The 16,951-nt window shown below is 40.9% G+C and overlaps 2 protein-coding genes and 1 non-coding gene across 4 annotated transcripts; all 3 read left to right on the top strand.

Moving 5' to 3' along the window:
* Positions 1–46: 46 nt before the first annotated feature.
* Positions 47–3,398, top strand: RPL18A (ribosomal protein L18a). The gene is made up of 5 exons (XM_021547450.4): positions 47–101; positions 472–651; positions 1,217–1,346; positions 2,723–2,832; positions 3,243–3,398. The coding sequence occupies exons 1-5, from the start codon at positions 84–86 to the stop codon at positions 3,333–3,335; spliced, it is 531 nt and encodes a 176-aa protein (XP_021403125.1). The 5' UTR covers positions 47–83; the 3' UTR covers positions 3,336–3,398.
* Positions 1,823–1,954, top strand: LOC116183173 (small nucleolar RNA SNORA68). The gene has a single exon (XR_004147720.1). It is a non-coding gene; the product is annotated as a small nucleolar RNA SNORA68 (small nucleolar RNA).
* Positions 3,399–4,819: 1,421 nt separating the features above from the next.
* Positions 4,820–14,369, top strand: KICS2 (KICSTOR subunit 2). Of its 2 annotated transcripts, XM_021547449.3 has the most exons (4): positions 4,820–5,094; positions 7,135–7,208; positions 7,287–7,423; positions 11,666–14,369. In XM_021547449.3, the coding sequence occupies exons 1-4, from the start codon at positions 4,860–4,862 to the stop codon at positions 12,480–12,482; spliced, it is 1,263 nt and encodes a 420-aa protein (XP_021403124.1). In that variant the 5' UTR covers positions 4,820–4,859; the 3' UTR covers positions 12,483–14,369. The 2 variants fall into 2 exon arrangements, with proteins under 2 accessions (XP_021403124.1, XP_021403122.1); XM_021547447.3 differs by having other exon boundaries at positions 7,135–7,423.
* Positions 14,370–16,951: the final 2,582 nt, after the last annotated feature.

The following is a 16,951-nucleotide window of genomic DNA, read 5'->3' as shown; positions in this document are numbered from 1 at the left end:
GGGGCGGGGCTGGGTGGTGACGTCATCGGCGGCGCACGTTGCCCGTCCCTTTCCTTTCCCGAGAGCGGCGGCGGTGGAGCGCCATGAAGGCGTCGGGCACCGTGAGTACGGACCGGGGCCCGGCCGCCGTAGCCGGGGCCGGGAGTGCGGCCGAGGTGGCCGTCGGGAGGGCGGCGGTGGCGGGTTGTAGCGCTCGAGAGTAGCCCGTGAGTGCCCGAACGGCGCCGCCTGGCCCGTGGGGCGGCGAGCGGCCAATATGGCGGCGACGCCGCTCCCGCCCGGTGCGGACCCAGATGGGCGTGCGGTACCGCGGGGATATCGACCCGCCCGGCGCGAGGGCCTCTCTCCACCAATGGATTGAGCTCCTCTTGTCGCGTTGTTCCTTTGAGGAGCCGCCTCGAAGGGTTCGGGGCGGTGGTGGCTCCGCGGCTCGCTCACTCTGCTGTCCGCCTGTTTGTCCTGTCCCTCCAGCTGAGGGAGTACAAGGTAGTCGGGCGCTGCTTGCCCACGCCGAAATGCACGACCCCTCCTCTGTACCGGATGCGGATCTTCGCTCCGAACCATGTCGTCGCCAAGTCCCGGTTCTGGTACTTCGTCTCTCAGCTGAAGAAGATGAAGAAGTCTTCTGGAGAGATTGTGTACTGTGGACAGGTGAAGGATTAAAAACCTAAAAGCGTGAGAGGTTCTTACGGAATTCTAGGAGGTGTATGTGGAGGGATTTTACAGGAATCTCAGTTACAGAGTGTGATGTTGAAATCAATTGTTTTTGGGTTGCTGTGAAAAGGAGTGACAAGTTTGGTTTTCGAAAGTAGTGGTATACGTTCTGTAAATGAAATACGAATTTACTTATTGCTTGACAATTATGAACCATGTGTTGAACCTTAGACTTAGGTTTATTGTACAATACATCTTTTAGGAGGCATTTGGACATTCATAGCTCTGGGACAATGGATATTTGTATGCTTACACTCCTCTACCTTGATACTTCAAGAACACTCTTTAGAGTTGAAATCTGGTATTTTTCTTTGAATTACTAAAGCTTTCTAGTCTGAATTAGCAAGACGTATCCAGCTATTTTGGTAAGGGGAAAGAGAGCAAACAGTTGTTTTTAACAAAACAGCGGTTTTGTTAGAGCTCTAAAATATTTATTCTTAAAATTGTAAAATGGTGATTGTACATAATCTCTAACCACTTCCATGTTCTTGTGTAATTCCAGGTGTATGAGAAGTCCCCTCTGCGGGTAAAAAATTTTGGTATTTGGTTGCGCTATGATTCTCGTAGTGGAACCCACAACATGTACAGGGAGTACAGAGATTTGACCACTGCAGGTGCTGTCACTCAGTGCTGTAAGTATATGTAGCTGTTTGAGGTGTAAAATAGTAGGAGCAGTATGCAAGCAAAAGATTAAATCTCAAACTGGGCATAAATTAATCTATGGTAAAACTGAAACACTGGAGAATTAAAGGAGGGGTTTGCCAGCTATTCTATAGGTATTTATCTGTTATACGTGTGGTAGGTGACTTGTTACCTCTCTTTATACAGTTTCTCTGACTGGAAAATACACACCAATACTTTGGTTGGTGTGTCTTTCTACAATTCTAGTAATGATTGTTGTTGTCCTTTATTGAGCAAGTAAAAAAATTAAAAAAAAAAAAACAGGGAAGAAAACCCCTGTCTTTTTTTCTCATTGCCCCATTTCAGGGAGAAGTAATGGTTGTCCTGATTTCAGACTTTTATGAAGTACTTAAGGGATAGACCACTTGTATGGCTGATGCTGTTGGTACTTTACTCCAAAGTAAATGCTACAGATTGCACTCTACATATTGCACATAAAAACCCAAAGAATATTGTTCTTAATAATGATATTCTTGTCATGTGTGCAAATATTAAATGTATCTTGTCGCCTTTCAAAAGCTGAAGTGCTGTTGAAAGTGAAATTTAAGGTTCTACATTAATATACAATAATCCCTGTTAATGAACATACTGAAGGCTTGCCTAAGAGATCCAGAAACCTTAATTTTCATGATACAATGATTGGTACTTTTATATTCAAGAATAGTTGTGACAGGTAAGTTTTAATAGGTTTGTTAGATCTGCGTGGGAAACACAGTAGTATTTCAACAGGCATACCTTGTAGAACTAGGATGTGATTTGAGGCCAGTCATTTGCACTGCTGAATAGAGGAATTTTCAGCTAGCCTGAGTACAGACACTTCTTCCTATTGAAAAAGCCTGATTATGTGGGATGAGCATCAATTCATGATTCTATTGCTGATCAATTTCAATAAAAGTAGATATCCCCAGGTCCTACTTTTACTTGTACCTTCCTTTTGGAAAGGAAAGTGTTTAGAAGTTCACGTGTCTTTCCAGTAATATTTTGGTGTTGATTCTGAATCACAGGATTTTTTTCTCTTGCAAGAGAGTAAGTAGTCCTAGGTATATTACTTGTTTCCATGTGTACCTTCTTGAAATAGGACACAAGAGTAAGATGGTTCTTCCTGTTGTGGAGTGTACTTAAAGCTTATAGAAAGAGTTTGCTGCTGATTGTTGGTTTTGTGATATTTGTGTCATCACTTTACCTAATAGAAACTGATTTTAATTATGGCTGATTAGGAATTTTAAAAGCTGCAGATGGTATTATGAACATTTCTTGAACAAAGGGCTGCAAGATTTTTGAACTGAAGATGTCATAAATTCATTTTTAATGAATTCTGTTGTTCTAGACCGTGATATGGGAGCCCGTCATCGTGCCCGTGCTCACTCTATCCAGATCATGAAGGTTGAGGAAATTGCTGCCAGCAAGTGCCGCAGACCAGCAGTCAAGCAGTTCCATGTAAGTGAACCCACACTGCAGTGGCTGGTGGGTCCTGGTCCAGCGATGGATTGGAAGAAAGGATCTTTTTGTGTGGTACAGATTTGCTTTGCAGCCAGATACAGGGCAGGAACCAAACTTGGGTGCATGTGTTCATGATTATGATATATTATGATCAAGACTTCTGCTGGAAGAAAGTCAGAATAAAGCAAATACATGTTACAGTACAGAAAACATGCCTCTGACTGGCATTACTTTGAAAAAAATACTGCAAAATCATTAATTAGTTAAGTCCTGTGATGTATGTATTAGGTTGTAGGTGGATTGCTTCTCTAAGCATAAGTTAGTCACTGAATACAGCTTGGCTATTTATTCCAAATTATTTTCTGTTCATCTGATACTTCAATTAACATAGAAACATTTTCTTGCAGGATTCTAAAATCAAGTTCCCGCTGCCACACAGAGTTCTGCGTCGCCAGCACAAACCACGCTTCACCACCAAGAGACCAAATACTTTCTATTAAATACAAAAACATGTTGTCAACTCCATGTTGCAATAAAGGTCTTATTGGAACGTTTTGCTCCCAGTTGTCTTTTGGAGACTGTGTCCTGGTTATCTAGGTGTTTCTCTTCCTACTCGTTTATTTTCTGTAAACCATTGGCAGCCTACTAGTCATAGCTGTGATTGCCTTGAACAGGTGTTTCAGGTGCTGACATAAATTACTGAAATATCCCATCAATAAATCAAATTTTAATAACCAACTTTCCAGGTCAGAGACATCTGTTGTCAAGCAGCTGTAAAATCCTACATCCATTTTGTCCCTTTGGCACACTAAGTGAACAGTTGAGTTCAGGGAGAAGGCAGCTTCTGGTGTATGCAGAACTTAGACTTAGCTGTAAGAATAAAGACCTCATAACTTCAGTTGAGCTGCTTCAAATTTTAAGCATTTGAAGCCAAAATTCTAGTTTTAACTGGAACCTTTTCAGGGATGTTACATGCAACTCTGAATCAAAGCTCAAGGATGTGTACAGAGGTGCCTGTGCCTAGAAAAGAAAAGCGATGAAGGTCTTGGCAGATTTATCCTTTTATATTAGACCAATGAATGAAAATAGAAATGACAATTTCTATACCCAAACCTGAATCCTTAGGCTACTTTGTTCACGGTAAGAAGCTTGCAGACACTGTAATTGAGATTTATTTAAAAGGCTTCATACCTAAAGGTGGTGGTTGAATCTGATGCCCATTTTCAGTGATGGTGTTTCCTGAACAAGAGGCAGTCAGCTACTTAAATTAGTACATGGGTCATACCAGTGTCAACTGATGCTGTGTTTTGTCCAGATGTCAACTTAAAAACAGCTGCAGGTGCAATTAAAGTGTAGGGAAATACTGTTCAGAGAGGAAACCGGAATGTGTCCTTTCTGGGTTGACTGCAGAGCTGCCACTCTCAATCTGGAGAGGTCCTGTCTGTCAGTGCAAAGGCGGGTAGTTACTCTGCAGAACTGGGACCAGTCAGCGTAGCCACAGCTCCCCACCCGTGGCTCAGCCTTGTGCTCCTCATCGCCTGCACGGAGAATCAGTTCAGGCAGCTTTTCTGTCTGAAACAAGAGCTGAAGAAAACAGGAGTAATGTGGGCAATCCACAATCTCCCCAGTCGCAAGGGAGGGAGAAATTATAAACCCAAAGTAGCTGGAGAGCCCTATGGGAGTGAAAGAGGTGGGAATGAGGGCCTCAGCAGGACCTTGAGGTTCAGAGCTGTGTAACTGAAAGCGCAGTTTAGGGGGAAGCGGGTCTCGCTTTGCGCGTGCGGCAGGACGCGCAGGGCGGGGCCGCGCGCCCAGCAGGGCCCGCGCACAGGCTCGCGCAGCGCGCGCGGGCGGGCCCGGCGCTCCCGCGCGCGCCCGCTGCCCCGCCCTCCAGCCGCGCGAGCCCCAGCTCCTCACGTGACCCCGCGCCGGCCGCTCCCCGCCCCGTCGGTCACGTGATCCCTCGCGCGGGCGGGCGGGCGGCGGACCCGGAAGTGGCGCCAGCCGCGGAGGCGCCGGGCGGGATGGGGGAGTCGATCCCGCTGGGAGCGCCGGTGCCGGTGGAGCAGGCCGTGCTGGAGACCTTCTTCTCCCACCTGGGCATCTTCTCCTACGACAAGGCCAAGGACAATGTGGAGAAGGAGCGGGAGGCCAACAAGAGCGCGGGGTCCAGCTGGCTGGCGCTGCTGGCCGGGCTGGCGCACCTGGCGGCGGCCGAGAAGGCCTATCACAGCATGACCTTCCTGGGACAGAAGCTAGGTACCGCTCCGGGGAGGGAGGGACCGCCTCTCCCGCCCGTGCCGCGCCGGCCTCAGCCTGAGGCCCGCCCCGCGGGCGGCTGGGAGGGCACCTGGCAGCCGGTGCTTGCGCAGGGCTGCGCACCCGCGGTCCCTCGGGACCCTGCCTGGGTGGGTGCCTGCGTGTGGGTCTGAAAAACAAGTGCTGGGTTAGTGAATGGCCGTGTGCCCGCTGAGAAACCATTAGTGCTGCTCTTAAAGAATGAACGAGAGGACAGGTGCTGTGCGGGTGGCACACTGGCTGTTGTGCCAGTCGATGCATCTCTTCCCTGGCCGGCAGGGTACCTACCCGCCGTTCCCAAGAGTTAGCCAGAGGTGTTTCTGTGTTGAGATGCTCTGGCTGAGCTATAGGCAAAGATGACCTTACTGGGGTGACTAGAGCGTTAAAGCTTTTTCGCCTTGTATTAGAGGTATATATGTGTAAATACTCGGGGCTGGAGATAGCATCCTAGAAGTTGTTACCCCCAGATACTGCAGAATCTCAGAAAGCTTTGGTCATGATAGCAGCTACTTCGTGTTTTATCAGTACATGAATAGAAAAATTCCAAACTGGCACAGGATGTGCTTTCATGATGCTACCCTCTGGGCAAAGCTGCTTATTTTCTTTTTGAAGTGCAAATAGGTATGGAAAATGGATCAAAGGATATGAGTCTGATGTATAGCGCATTAAACCATCAAGAAAATTCAGCTTTGTTATTTAAGTGATGACTTGGAACTATTATAAGATCTTTACAGCCAAAACTCTGTCTATAAGGCTGACTTTAAAGAGTGGATTTTGTGCTTGCAGAAAGGATAAAGGTGACAACAGAAGGGGCAAAGCTTTGCTTATTTATTTGCTTTATGAACAACTGCAATAGATGATTCTTTCTCCTGCCCGTGGCTGGGGGGCTACTCCTGTGTTACAATGGGAGCTGTTTGACCATGACAGCCAGTTCTCTACCTTTCTACCTCAAATGTCAATTGTCATCTTTGAACATTATATGTGTAAAAGGAATGTGGAAAGAGATATACAGCATTACAAAATTTATAAGCGGTTTCAAAGCAGCACCTAAATTTGGAATCTTCAAAAGATTCAGACTCAGTCTCTGCGGTCTTTGCTCTGCTGCAGCTGTTGACTCCCAGAATGGCACATTAAGTTTTCTGTAAATAGAAACTATAAAATAAGGCTAGTACATTTGTACAGTCTTTTTGTAATGTCAAAGTTAAATATCCTTTACTTTGACCCTTTACTCCTCTCTTCTCTTCTCTTCTTTTTTAAATTCCTCATAGTGTTGAGCAGGTAGAAAGGAGCACAGATGACTTCTTGTTCTCCCTCCTGCCCTCCAAGTTTTAGTTATGGATTAACCTGCACTGTGGTCTCATTGGGATAAAGTGTGATTATTTTTCTTTTGAATTCTGTTTTATATTTAGATTGTATAGGGACTAGAAACATTGATTGTACACACAGATGTCACATGGTTCCCATTTAAAGGTTGCTTAGTGAATTTGCATGTTTCATGATTGATGAGGAATTGTTAAGGGAGTTCTCTGGAAAACATCTAGAGTTATTAATAGGAGTGGAAGCTATTAAAATATTAAAATTAAATCACTCAAGTTATGATGATTTAATTCTCCTGACTTCCACAGATAACAGTATTTCCAGGTTATGTATCATAGTAGCAAATTTAACTGAACCCTGGGTTTCTTAAAAGTCATGTCATAACTGAGGCAGTTACTGTTGGAAGTTGTGAAGGAGTTACTGTTTGCAGCAGCCATTGAATGCTGAGACATGAAGTGGGACAAGCGTAGCTTGTATGAAATTACATAAAGTGCTTCTGAGCATATGCTCTAATTCAGTTACATGCAAAATAAAATACTGAATTTTGATTTTTTGTTAAAAGAAGTACTGTAATCAAACAATATTTACAAACAACTAGATCTGTAATTACAAGAATTTTCCAGTGTTGCTGTATATCTTTGCTGTCCCAGGATTTTGGTAATACCTCCATATTTATCTGAACAGGTGGTCAGTCATTCTTCAGCCGAAAGGACTCCATCCGAACCATCTACACATCTCTGCATAATGAGCTGAAGAAGGTGGTGGCGACGGGTCACAATGCACTAGGAGGAACAGCTCCTCACTTGGAAGAGCTGCTTTCTCACCTGTCTGAACAGCTCTGTTTTTTTGTTCAGGCTCGGATGGAAATTGCTGACTTCTATGAAAAAATGTACACGCTCAGCACCCAAAAGTTCATTAACTCTGAGGAACTGGTAAACATTTTGGAATCCATCTTAAAGAAATACAGTTCAAGGTCAGTGCTTCTTTGCTGGCAGTACATACTCAGACATGTGGTCTGTAATACCTGATATTGAAGTTCAAAGCAAACCTAGACTGTCCTTTGACTGCTGAGCAGCATAGCTCTTCACGAATTCATGTGTGAAGTCTGTGCTGGCTAGCAGCATCAGATGCATGATATTTCTTCCAACGAAGAAAAATAACAAAGGGAGTCTGCTCATGGCATACTGTGAGCTTTCCTCTTTATGCCTTAATTAATGCTCAGCATGTTCATTTTCAGGAGAAAGGAAGAGTGATTTTCCTTCTATAAGATGCAAGGCTTCCTGAACTTTTTTCTTTGGTAGGGGAGAAGAAACAAGCCTTAATTTCATATAGACTTCAGTAAAGGTGACATAAATAAAGCAAATACGTTTGTGACAATCTTACTTTTTAAGAATATATGTCTGCTTAGATCTAAAAGCTACACCACAACTATCTGGCCTAGCTGAGAGGGCTTTATGGTGTTCTGTTACCACTTTTCTCCAGAGGTCTTGAAGCCAGTAGGAGGAGTACCTCTGAGACTTTGGTCCTTGCCAGTATGGTTTCTTGAAGTTAAATTTTAATAGTTCCCGTTACAAAAATCCTGGGATGTTTCTAAATGCGGGTAGGTTGGGTATTTCACATATAACTTATGTGCCTTGAAAGTGGTGGCAGTTTAGAAGAGAATTTTTGAATGCTTGTCAACACACAAATTCTGCCTCTTCATTTCAAACCAAAAAATGTAGCCATTGTAGGAAGTTAACTGTCAGATGTGGTTGAATTTCTTTAAAACATTGTTAGTGAAATAGTGTCTAAACAGACTTTTGGAGAGAATATTCATAGGTCTTACTTTTTTCAGTTATGATTTTTATAGTGTTCACCTAGGAAAAATGAAAATAGTTCAGTGCTGCTTTCTGATATTCCAGATTGAAGCACTGCAGCTGATTCCCGTATTTTTTTAGGGATGCCTTTGGCAAATTGCTATGCAATTTTGCAATTCAAAAGTCAGAACTAGTCTATATGATCTTTGTAGTGATGTGGTAACTTCAAGGGATAAAGAAAAGTAAGATTAGGGTTTTGGGTGTTTTTGTTATTGGCAGTTTTTGTTGTTTTTTTGTTTGTTTGGTTGGTTGGTTTTTTTTGAAAAGTTGATATCTCTTGTACACTAACAACTGCCTTCTGTTCTGAGCATGTGCTGAATCAACAGCACTGTTAAAAATCTGAGAACTGAAATTCTTACTTTGATGAAGTGATTGAAGATGATACCTGATACGAAATGTTTTACTATGCTATTTAAATAAATTTAATGGGTACACTTGTACTTCTAAGGCATTATATGTTATATAATATGGTTATATAATATGTATTATATAACTATATATATTATAACATCTAAAAAAAATAAGTTATGTCTCCCTGTAAAAAATATTGATGATCTTGCTTTGGGTTAACAAACAATCTTTAAGATGGAGACAATTTAAGAAGCTGTCAGAGCTAATTAAATAGTTGCAGTGTGCTCCTCCCTAGTGACATGCAGAATATTTCTGAAAAAAGTGGGTATAGTCATATATTCCTTTAGTCCTTCCTTTTAGTTTCTTTGTAGCTCAAATCAGTTTATGGAGTGTGTTATGTTGATATGTACTGGCTGCTAGGCATTTCTGCTTTACAGGTGAAAGATCAAATAAACTCTTTCTTACCCAGCCTCTTCCCTCTGTCAGTATATTCCTCACTTGTAGTTGAGGATGTGTGCCATTATTTCAGTCAGCTGTGCTAAGGCCAGACAGGACATTTGTTTTTTTTAGATAGGTTCTGGCCTTGGTTTCTTTCCTTTACGTGTGAAAATAGCCAGGCAGATAACATAGAGGAAATAGCTGGTAGCTATAAAGGAACAGCAGAATTGACAGTTAACTATACATATTGTTTGTATCTGAAATATCATTAATTCTTGAATAGTTTAAAGTTATTTTGTTATTATTTTATTACTACTTATTGCTGACTTGTGCATGGGCAGTATTCGACGTTTTCCTTTTTCTCTTGAATACATGTGGAGAAGTAACTTCTCTTGAAGTTTTTAACTGTTGGTTGGGTGAGATCTTAAATCAGCATCAGAAGCAAGATCCTTTAAAAGTTTAGTATAAAATGAATAAGTAACTATAACACCTATTTTGATGTAATAATTTTTAAATGATTAATGTTTTTTATCTAGTCAGCATTGTATAATATGTACTTGAATGTATGATCTCTGGAAGGAAATAAAAGGAAAATGTGGCTTCTTCACAGTCTGCAAAAAAAACTAATATTCCTATGCTTTAGGAATGATTAGGAGGAAAAAATCAAATTTCCAATGTGTTTTTAATTTTTTGACACTCTGGCTTATGAAATACTGTATAAACTTGTCTGTTTTACATGATACAGAGCTCAGGTAGATGTTTCTACATTATAAAACTCAGTTGCAGCAGTTATACTTAGTGCATAACCCATCAGTTTTTTCTGTAACCATATCAAGCTTCTCAGCTGTGGCTGAGGTGTGTATTTTTCTGTTGAAACAGTTCAGCAAATCCTGCTGGACAGTGCAACATTAGGAATGCCATGAAGCAAAGTAGAAGCAGGAAGCTGTACATTAGAATGCTAATCCAGGAGACTTTGGCAGTGCTGCCTTAATAAGGATTTTTAAGTTGATTTCAAGATGGAAGAAACTTTTCTTTATCTGTCTGCAAATGTATTTAAATCTCTGTGCTATGTGTCATTTGATGGGACTGCAACAAGTAATGTTGCATAATGCTTTCTGTTTCCTCTTAAAATACAGAGCAACAGAACTGTTTTTCTGGTGAATACCAAAACCATTGGAGAGATTTAATGTTGACTGTTAGAAATTTTTTGTTGACTCTTGTTTGTTCAAAGAAATGCAAATATGTTCTGGACTTCTCAGCCCACAAAAGTGGCTATATCTGCTATAGCAGGGCAGCCTGAGGGTTGCTGACATGTGCTGTGTGCAGATGCCTGATCACCCAGCTGGGTTAGTTTGCCTGACATGGTGCATCAGCTGGTTTATGATGCTCTTCATTATATTTTCTTCAAATAAATTTGCATCTTAACAAATCCTTGCAAGATACAAATTTTGGCTTCCAATAAAAAAAGAGACCTTACAGAGATCACTGATCACTACTTACAGATCTGTGATAAAATAGACATTTCTCACAAGCCAAAGGAAAAGTAGTGGAGAGGGGATGAAAAGCTTGACATTTTCATTCTCTTTTCTGGTCTACAACAAAAGGAAGTGTTTTGATCTTGAAGCCAACTATTTTCAAAACAGGTTGTATTTGTTGTGTCCTAGAAGCTGACAGGAATAATGACATTGCTTTAGTTTTAAAAGTTGAGAAAATTCTGTATAAATTTTATTGTTTTAAACCAATAACAAGACGCAAGATATTTTTCTGAAGTGAGAAGATAAATCTTTACTTAAATGGAAACCTCATCAAGTCTTGTCCTTGAACTGTTCATTTTTCTTTATTAGACACCTCTTTGAATCCTAAATGCCAGTGAGGGACCATATTTACTCAAAAGGCCACTTCTTTCTAAAGTTACATATTTTACATTACAGTTTTTCACTGTTTCAATTAAGTATGTTATTGCTGATGTTATAAATTACAAACAATTTGAATATCATGGGAAGAGAGGTAGACTGCATCTGTATTTTTTCTAAATATCAGGGGAAAAAAGTGAGAAGAAAAGGAGTTAATTATGGTTCCAAAAAGCAAAACCAAGCTCAGCTTGGCTTCCTCATAGCTCCCCTATGTGAACAACAGATTTATAACATAATTCTTTTGATTTAACTTGAAGTCTTACTGATGCTCCAGAGCCATCAATACATATATTACTGCCAGAAGATATTTTAAATTGGAACAAGATCACCTGAATTTAAAAAGAAATGGTGTTGTAGTAGTACATAGAGTAAGATAAACTGCGATTTTTCTTGAACTGATGATATATAACTCCCTTGTTTTGATAAATGTCTGACAGGTGGTTTTTTTGTCAGATGTGAAGAGCTGTTTGTTCATGGAGATAGTTACCCTAATTATGTAAAAGGAACTGTTCTTTAAATTAAGAGTATTATTTTTTGATTTACACTTTGCTCTGCTTTGATGTTTGATCTTTTATCTCTTAACTGGCAAATGCTATCTGACTGTTTCACCATTGTGTACAGCAGTTCTCATGTCTTGACTAATGTTATGTTTTCTAGATTTCATCATCCAATCCTCAGTCCACTTGAAAGCAGTTTCCAGCTGGAGGTAGATGTGCTTGCACACCTCTTAAAGGCTCAGGCTCAGATCTCAGAGTGGAAGTTCCTTCCATCCCTGGTCAATTTGCACAGTGCTCACACAAAGCTACAGACTTGGGGCCAAATTTTTGAGAAACAGCGGGAGACCAAGAAGCACCTGTTTGGAGGGCAGTCTCAGAAAGCTGTGCAACCTCCACACCTCTTCCTCTGGCTGATGAAGCTCAAAAACATTCTCCTTGCCAAGTTTAGCTTTTACTTTCATGAGGCCCTTAGTCGACAGACAACAGCATCTGAAATGAAAACTTTGACTGCTAAAACAAATCCTGATTACTTTGGGAAAATTTCCAGCTTCATCCGGAAGTATGATGCTGTCAATGTTTCCTTAATTTTTGACAATCGTGGATCAGAGAGTTTTCAGGGACATGGTTATCATCATCCCCATTCATACAGGGAAGCCCCCAAAGGAGTGGATCAGTATCCTGCAGTGGTGTCTCTGCCCAGTGACAGGCCGGTTATGCACTGGCCCAATGTGATCATGATTATGACTGATAGAACCTCTGACCTCAACAGTTTGGAGAAGGTTGTTCACTTCTACGATGACAAAGTCCAAAGCACCTACTTTCTGACTCGCCCCGAACCTCACTTCACCATTGTAGTTATTTTTGAGTCCAAGAAGTCAGAAAGGGACTATCATTTTATTTCTTTTCTCAATGAAATTTCACATTCCCTTAAGAACTCCAAAGCTTTTGCAAGCTTGAAACCTGGATCCAAAGGGTGAAGTACAAACTATTTAAAGTTGTCAAGGCGCTATGCTAGCCTTGAAGGAGCTCTAGCTTTCAAAGTTATATAAATTTGTGATTCTCAGAGTCCAATTGAAAAGGAACCATTTTTTAAAATGTTGTAAGTTCTTTTTTTTTTTTAAGCTAACAGACACTTGAAAAGTATTTTTGGGCAGTACTCAGTGGGGCAACTTAATTGTGGGGTGGTAAAGGGCAACTGTAGGGTTTTTTGATGTGGTTTTCAATTTCCAGTATGATTTATTTTTTTAGTCCACAGTTTTGTTGCCTGTATCAGAAAGGAATATATGCACTTTATCATAGTCTGATCATTGACTGTCTTCTACAGAGTTTATTGAAAGTGTGGTGAGGATGGAAGATACTATCTTTTCAGAAAACTGCATTGTCTGACAGGAATGATTTCTGGGAAATAAACACTGATGCAAGGGAATATTAAAAAAGTGAACCTGCAAAGACACACTTTAAATAAAAATATGAGAATCAGAAAACTCACTATTGGTAATTATAATTTTGTTTCCAAATTGTTTAAAGTGATAACTGAGGTCTCTGATACTCTGTTAAGCACTGGGAATATGTTCTAAAGGCCCTGTGTCATAAAGCTTGGTCACTGCTCCAGGACTTGGGCTGGGGCAAGAAAAGCTGCAGCATGGCCTGGAAGGCTGGTGTTCTTTGGAGTGCTGTGGCAGTGTGGGCCCAGTCCTGGCTCAGGCTGACTTAAGTAGACGAGCTGAATTTGAGCAGGTGTTCTAGAAGGAGCAGCTCCATGGAAACAAGCACCAAGGTTCTTTTCAGTTTGTGCTTTTTGTCTGGCTAACTTAAAAAAGAAAAAAAAAGGTGGTAGAAAATACCCTTTCAAAATTATTTATTGTCTAATAAGCTGTTAGTGGCAACTTAGATTGTTTTCAAGTTTTTATAACTATTTTTTCTCTCTGTTCAATTTTAAATAATTACATAATTAAACCAAAACACTTTGGGGATTTGGATTTAAATATATAGCCTATTCAGTACGTTTACCTCATTCTTTCACCACTTCTAGGCTGCAGGGTTGGAATAAAAGTATGTTTTCTAATTACCCTGAAAGTGCTTTAATTTGGAAATGAGGGTTTCCAAATACAATAAAGGGGTCAATTTGGCTGTGCCTCTAGCCTTACATTGCAGGATTCTTCTGACTGTTAGCTATGCAGTTCTGCACGCACTTTGATGGGGGTTCAGGAGAACTGATGTGTATATAAGTGTAGTAATGTAAGGTCATTAGTTGACACTGTGTAATGTATAATAGGATCATCAGGTTGGTTTTAAAAGGGAGTTTAAGTAAAAATGTTAGTGTCTGTTAAGATTGAACTATAAAAGATGCTTTTGCAAATGTGTCTTTTAATGATTCCCTTTCTCTCCCAAAGAAGGTTGTGGTAACTTGTCTTGCCTCTCTGCAAATGCTGACTTTTTACAATCACATAAGCCCATTCTGTTCTGGAAATACAAGCTCTGACTGTTCTTTGCTCTAACTGTGTGTAGCCTGTTTTTAATATCTGTGGTACTGCCTTTTACCTGAAGTCTTGGTCTGAGTGCAGCGCCACTTGAAAAAGCCCAATCTATTCTTTGCCACTGGAAAATAGCAGGGGTTACAAATATACCAGCAGCTGGGGGGCACCTGGTTTTTGTAAGAGTGTTACCCTTTGCAGCTTGAATTGCATTTTAACAGGACAAAGTTGCAAATGAAAGTACTCAGAGAGTTTGTGTGCTTCCCTCTGTGGGACAGTGACTTTGTAATAACATGTAGTTTTGACTTCCTCAGCCTGAATAACACAAACGTAACTGTCACCAGAACTGATTCCCAGTCTTCAGCAGTATAAATAAAGTGTTGTACAAAATCTGTCTGCCTGTACAGTACTTCCCTGTCATAGTATCTGAGGGAAAGGAGAGAGAAAACTGGAGGAAGAAACTGTGTGTGGTACAGACACGTTCATTTCCGAGTTGGAAGAGGCGGAAAGGAAATCTGCTGCCCTTTGAAACAGACCAGCAACTTTTACCAGTTTCTGAGAAGTCTAGAGGCTCTTCCCAGTGGTTTTTATTGGGAGAGAAAAAGGAGATGACTGTCCAGCAGACTTGGTAGCTCACATCACACTCCTGTCATTGTTCTTGGCAAATGGTGTCTCTGAAGGGAAGGTATATTGGGTGATGTTTTTGTGCAGGAGGAGGTGGTTTGCTGCAGTGTTTTTCTTCAGAGGATCTTGGAGAAGCAATCACAGGAGCCTTGTGGCTTGTAGGTAAGAATTTCTGAATATTTTGGTTGATGAAGAACCAAAGGTAGCCATAACCATTACTCTTGTGGTGTGTGAAGGGAGGGAATGGGAGAGATTTCCAGGCAAAGGGTAGAAAGAATTGGGTGCTGGAGAAACCTGTGGGGCTGTCTCTGAGTCCTGTGACTGTCCTGTCCCTGTGGCTCTCCTTGCAAGATCTCAGCCTTAAATTAATATAACATGGGGAGCAGAAAACTCAGGCCATAGGAAGTGGCTTGGATGAAGACAAAGTGTGGGGAGTTTGATGCTTTATGGAGTTGATGTTTTAACTTACAAATGAGGTGATGGGGAGACTGTTGGGTTCAAACTGGAAGATTAGATATGTGGAAGAAATTCTTTGCTACGAGCATAGTGAGACATTGGAACAGGCTGTCACAGAGACACTGTGGTTGCTCCATCCCTGACCAGGTTGGATGGCTCTTGGAGCAAGCTAGTCTAGTGGAATGTGTCTTCAGCCATGGCAGGGGCTTGAATACAGATGGTCTTTAAGAACCCTGTCAGCCCCAACCATTCTGTGATTCTGTATCTATGATGTAAAATTGGCTAGGCCAGAAATAAAAACCTGCATGATTAAGCAAGAAGGAGAACATATCTGTGGAGTAAGTAAAGGTGACCAGAAACATAGTAACTGGAAAAAAATGCATTAATTACTAACTCCAATACTGGAAAGATTGATCAGTGTCTTTACCATAAGAACTGGAAAACAAATAGACTTTTGCTGAACTGGAGGATACCCCATCTGCCACAAATTTAGCTAAGATTAAATGGGCTAATGTACTTTGAAAGTAATGTCTAAATGACTGCTGTAAATGCAAGATGTAAAGATGTTTATGGTTGCATACTGAAAGCCATTGCTTCCAGACATATTTAAACATTTTCAAAGCAAGTACTGAGATTTGATATTCCCAGTGCCATTCAGATTGCTTAGAACAGCAGTGTTGAAGCTTATCTTGTAGCAAATTTCATGTACCTCATCACTTGCTTGAGTCCATGAGGATACTGGAGGAATATTTAATTTAGTATACTTTGCCGGCAATGTGATTTTTACAGCAAATGTATTCTAAGAAGTCTGATATATTTTATATTTATGTCTTGTAAGCTGTTTTCTTTTGCATGTGGTATTAAGTTTTTTTCTCGAATAAGACATTCTTTTATTTCTTCTCCCTTTGCATAAAGACAGTCCAAGGACTGGAAATGAATATATTTTGTATTGTGCTGTGAAAGACTGCAACATACGCATAATGCATATAATATTCAGGCTTTAATGATCTAAAAGTAACGGAAGCTCCTCCTATCTATTTGAATGCTAACACCTAGATACCTAGTGTTCATCTAATCCACTTAAATATTTCCACTATAGCATAAAGTAATCTTATGCACTCACACAGTTAATCACTGCTCTGGTCCACTCTTCTTCATATATGAGCCTTTTGAGACATTTGTCTCAAAGATCATTCTAGTAGTGGTTCTTTGACATCATTTTTCTGAGGCTTCTTTGTGTATGTGCTTCATCTTGCTGCTGCCTTTGACTGCACTGGGTCCCAGTCTTGTCATAAACAAGCTTCTGCTGAGAAAATCAGTAGTGTGCTATACTTCATTCCTCAAGTCCTGTTTTTTATCCCACTGCCTACAACCCCTCATCTTGCAGAAAACAGGATGTCACACAGCATGACTGGTCCTGGATTTCTAGTGAGCTCTGTGGTTGCTTCCAGAAGTGAAGATACTAAGCTGACTTAGTTGGCTGAAAAGTTTGGTGTTTCTGCCCTGTTTGCTCCAGAAGTCGTGTTTTCAGACTCCCAGAGGTATAAGCCAGCCATGGGCTTCAACTGTGGGAAGGTAGGAGCTGTTTATTGGGAAAAGCAGAAGAGGCTCTGGAAATGATAATGCTGACAAAGTACAACTTTGGAGAACTGGCAAAAACAATATACATGTCAAACGCAAGATGGAGCTGCACTCTTGATTTCATGCTAGCAAAGGACAGATTTAGGCTTTTTTGGAGGATAGAGGTAACAGGTTTTTGTACTTAAATTGCTTTAAGTACTCAATAATTTTCTCCAGGAACTGCTTCTTTCCCTCTCTGGTGCATGCGTGCACTCAACACATGGTCTGACTTATTTTGATCATTGCTATGGAGTTTTTCTGTGGGAGTTTGC

This window comes from Lonchura striata, chromosome 1A (genome assembly GCF_050655825.1).
Source record: "Lonchura striata isolate lonStrDom1 chromosome 1A, ASM5065582v1, whole genome shotgun sequence".
In the NCBI taxonomy this organism is placed as follows: domain Eukaryota; kingdom Metazoa; phylum Chordata; class Aves; order Passeriformes; family Estrildidae; genus Lonchura; species Lonchura striata.
This window is presented reverse-complemented; position numbering and strand designations above follow the sequence as displayed.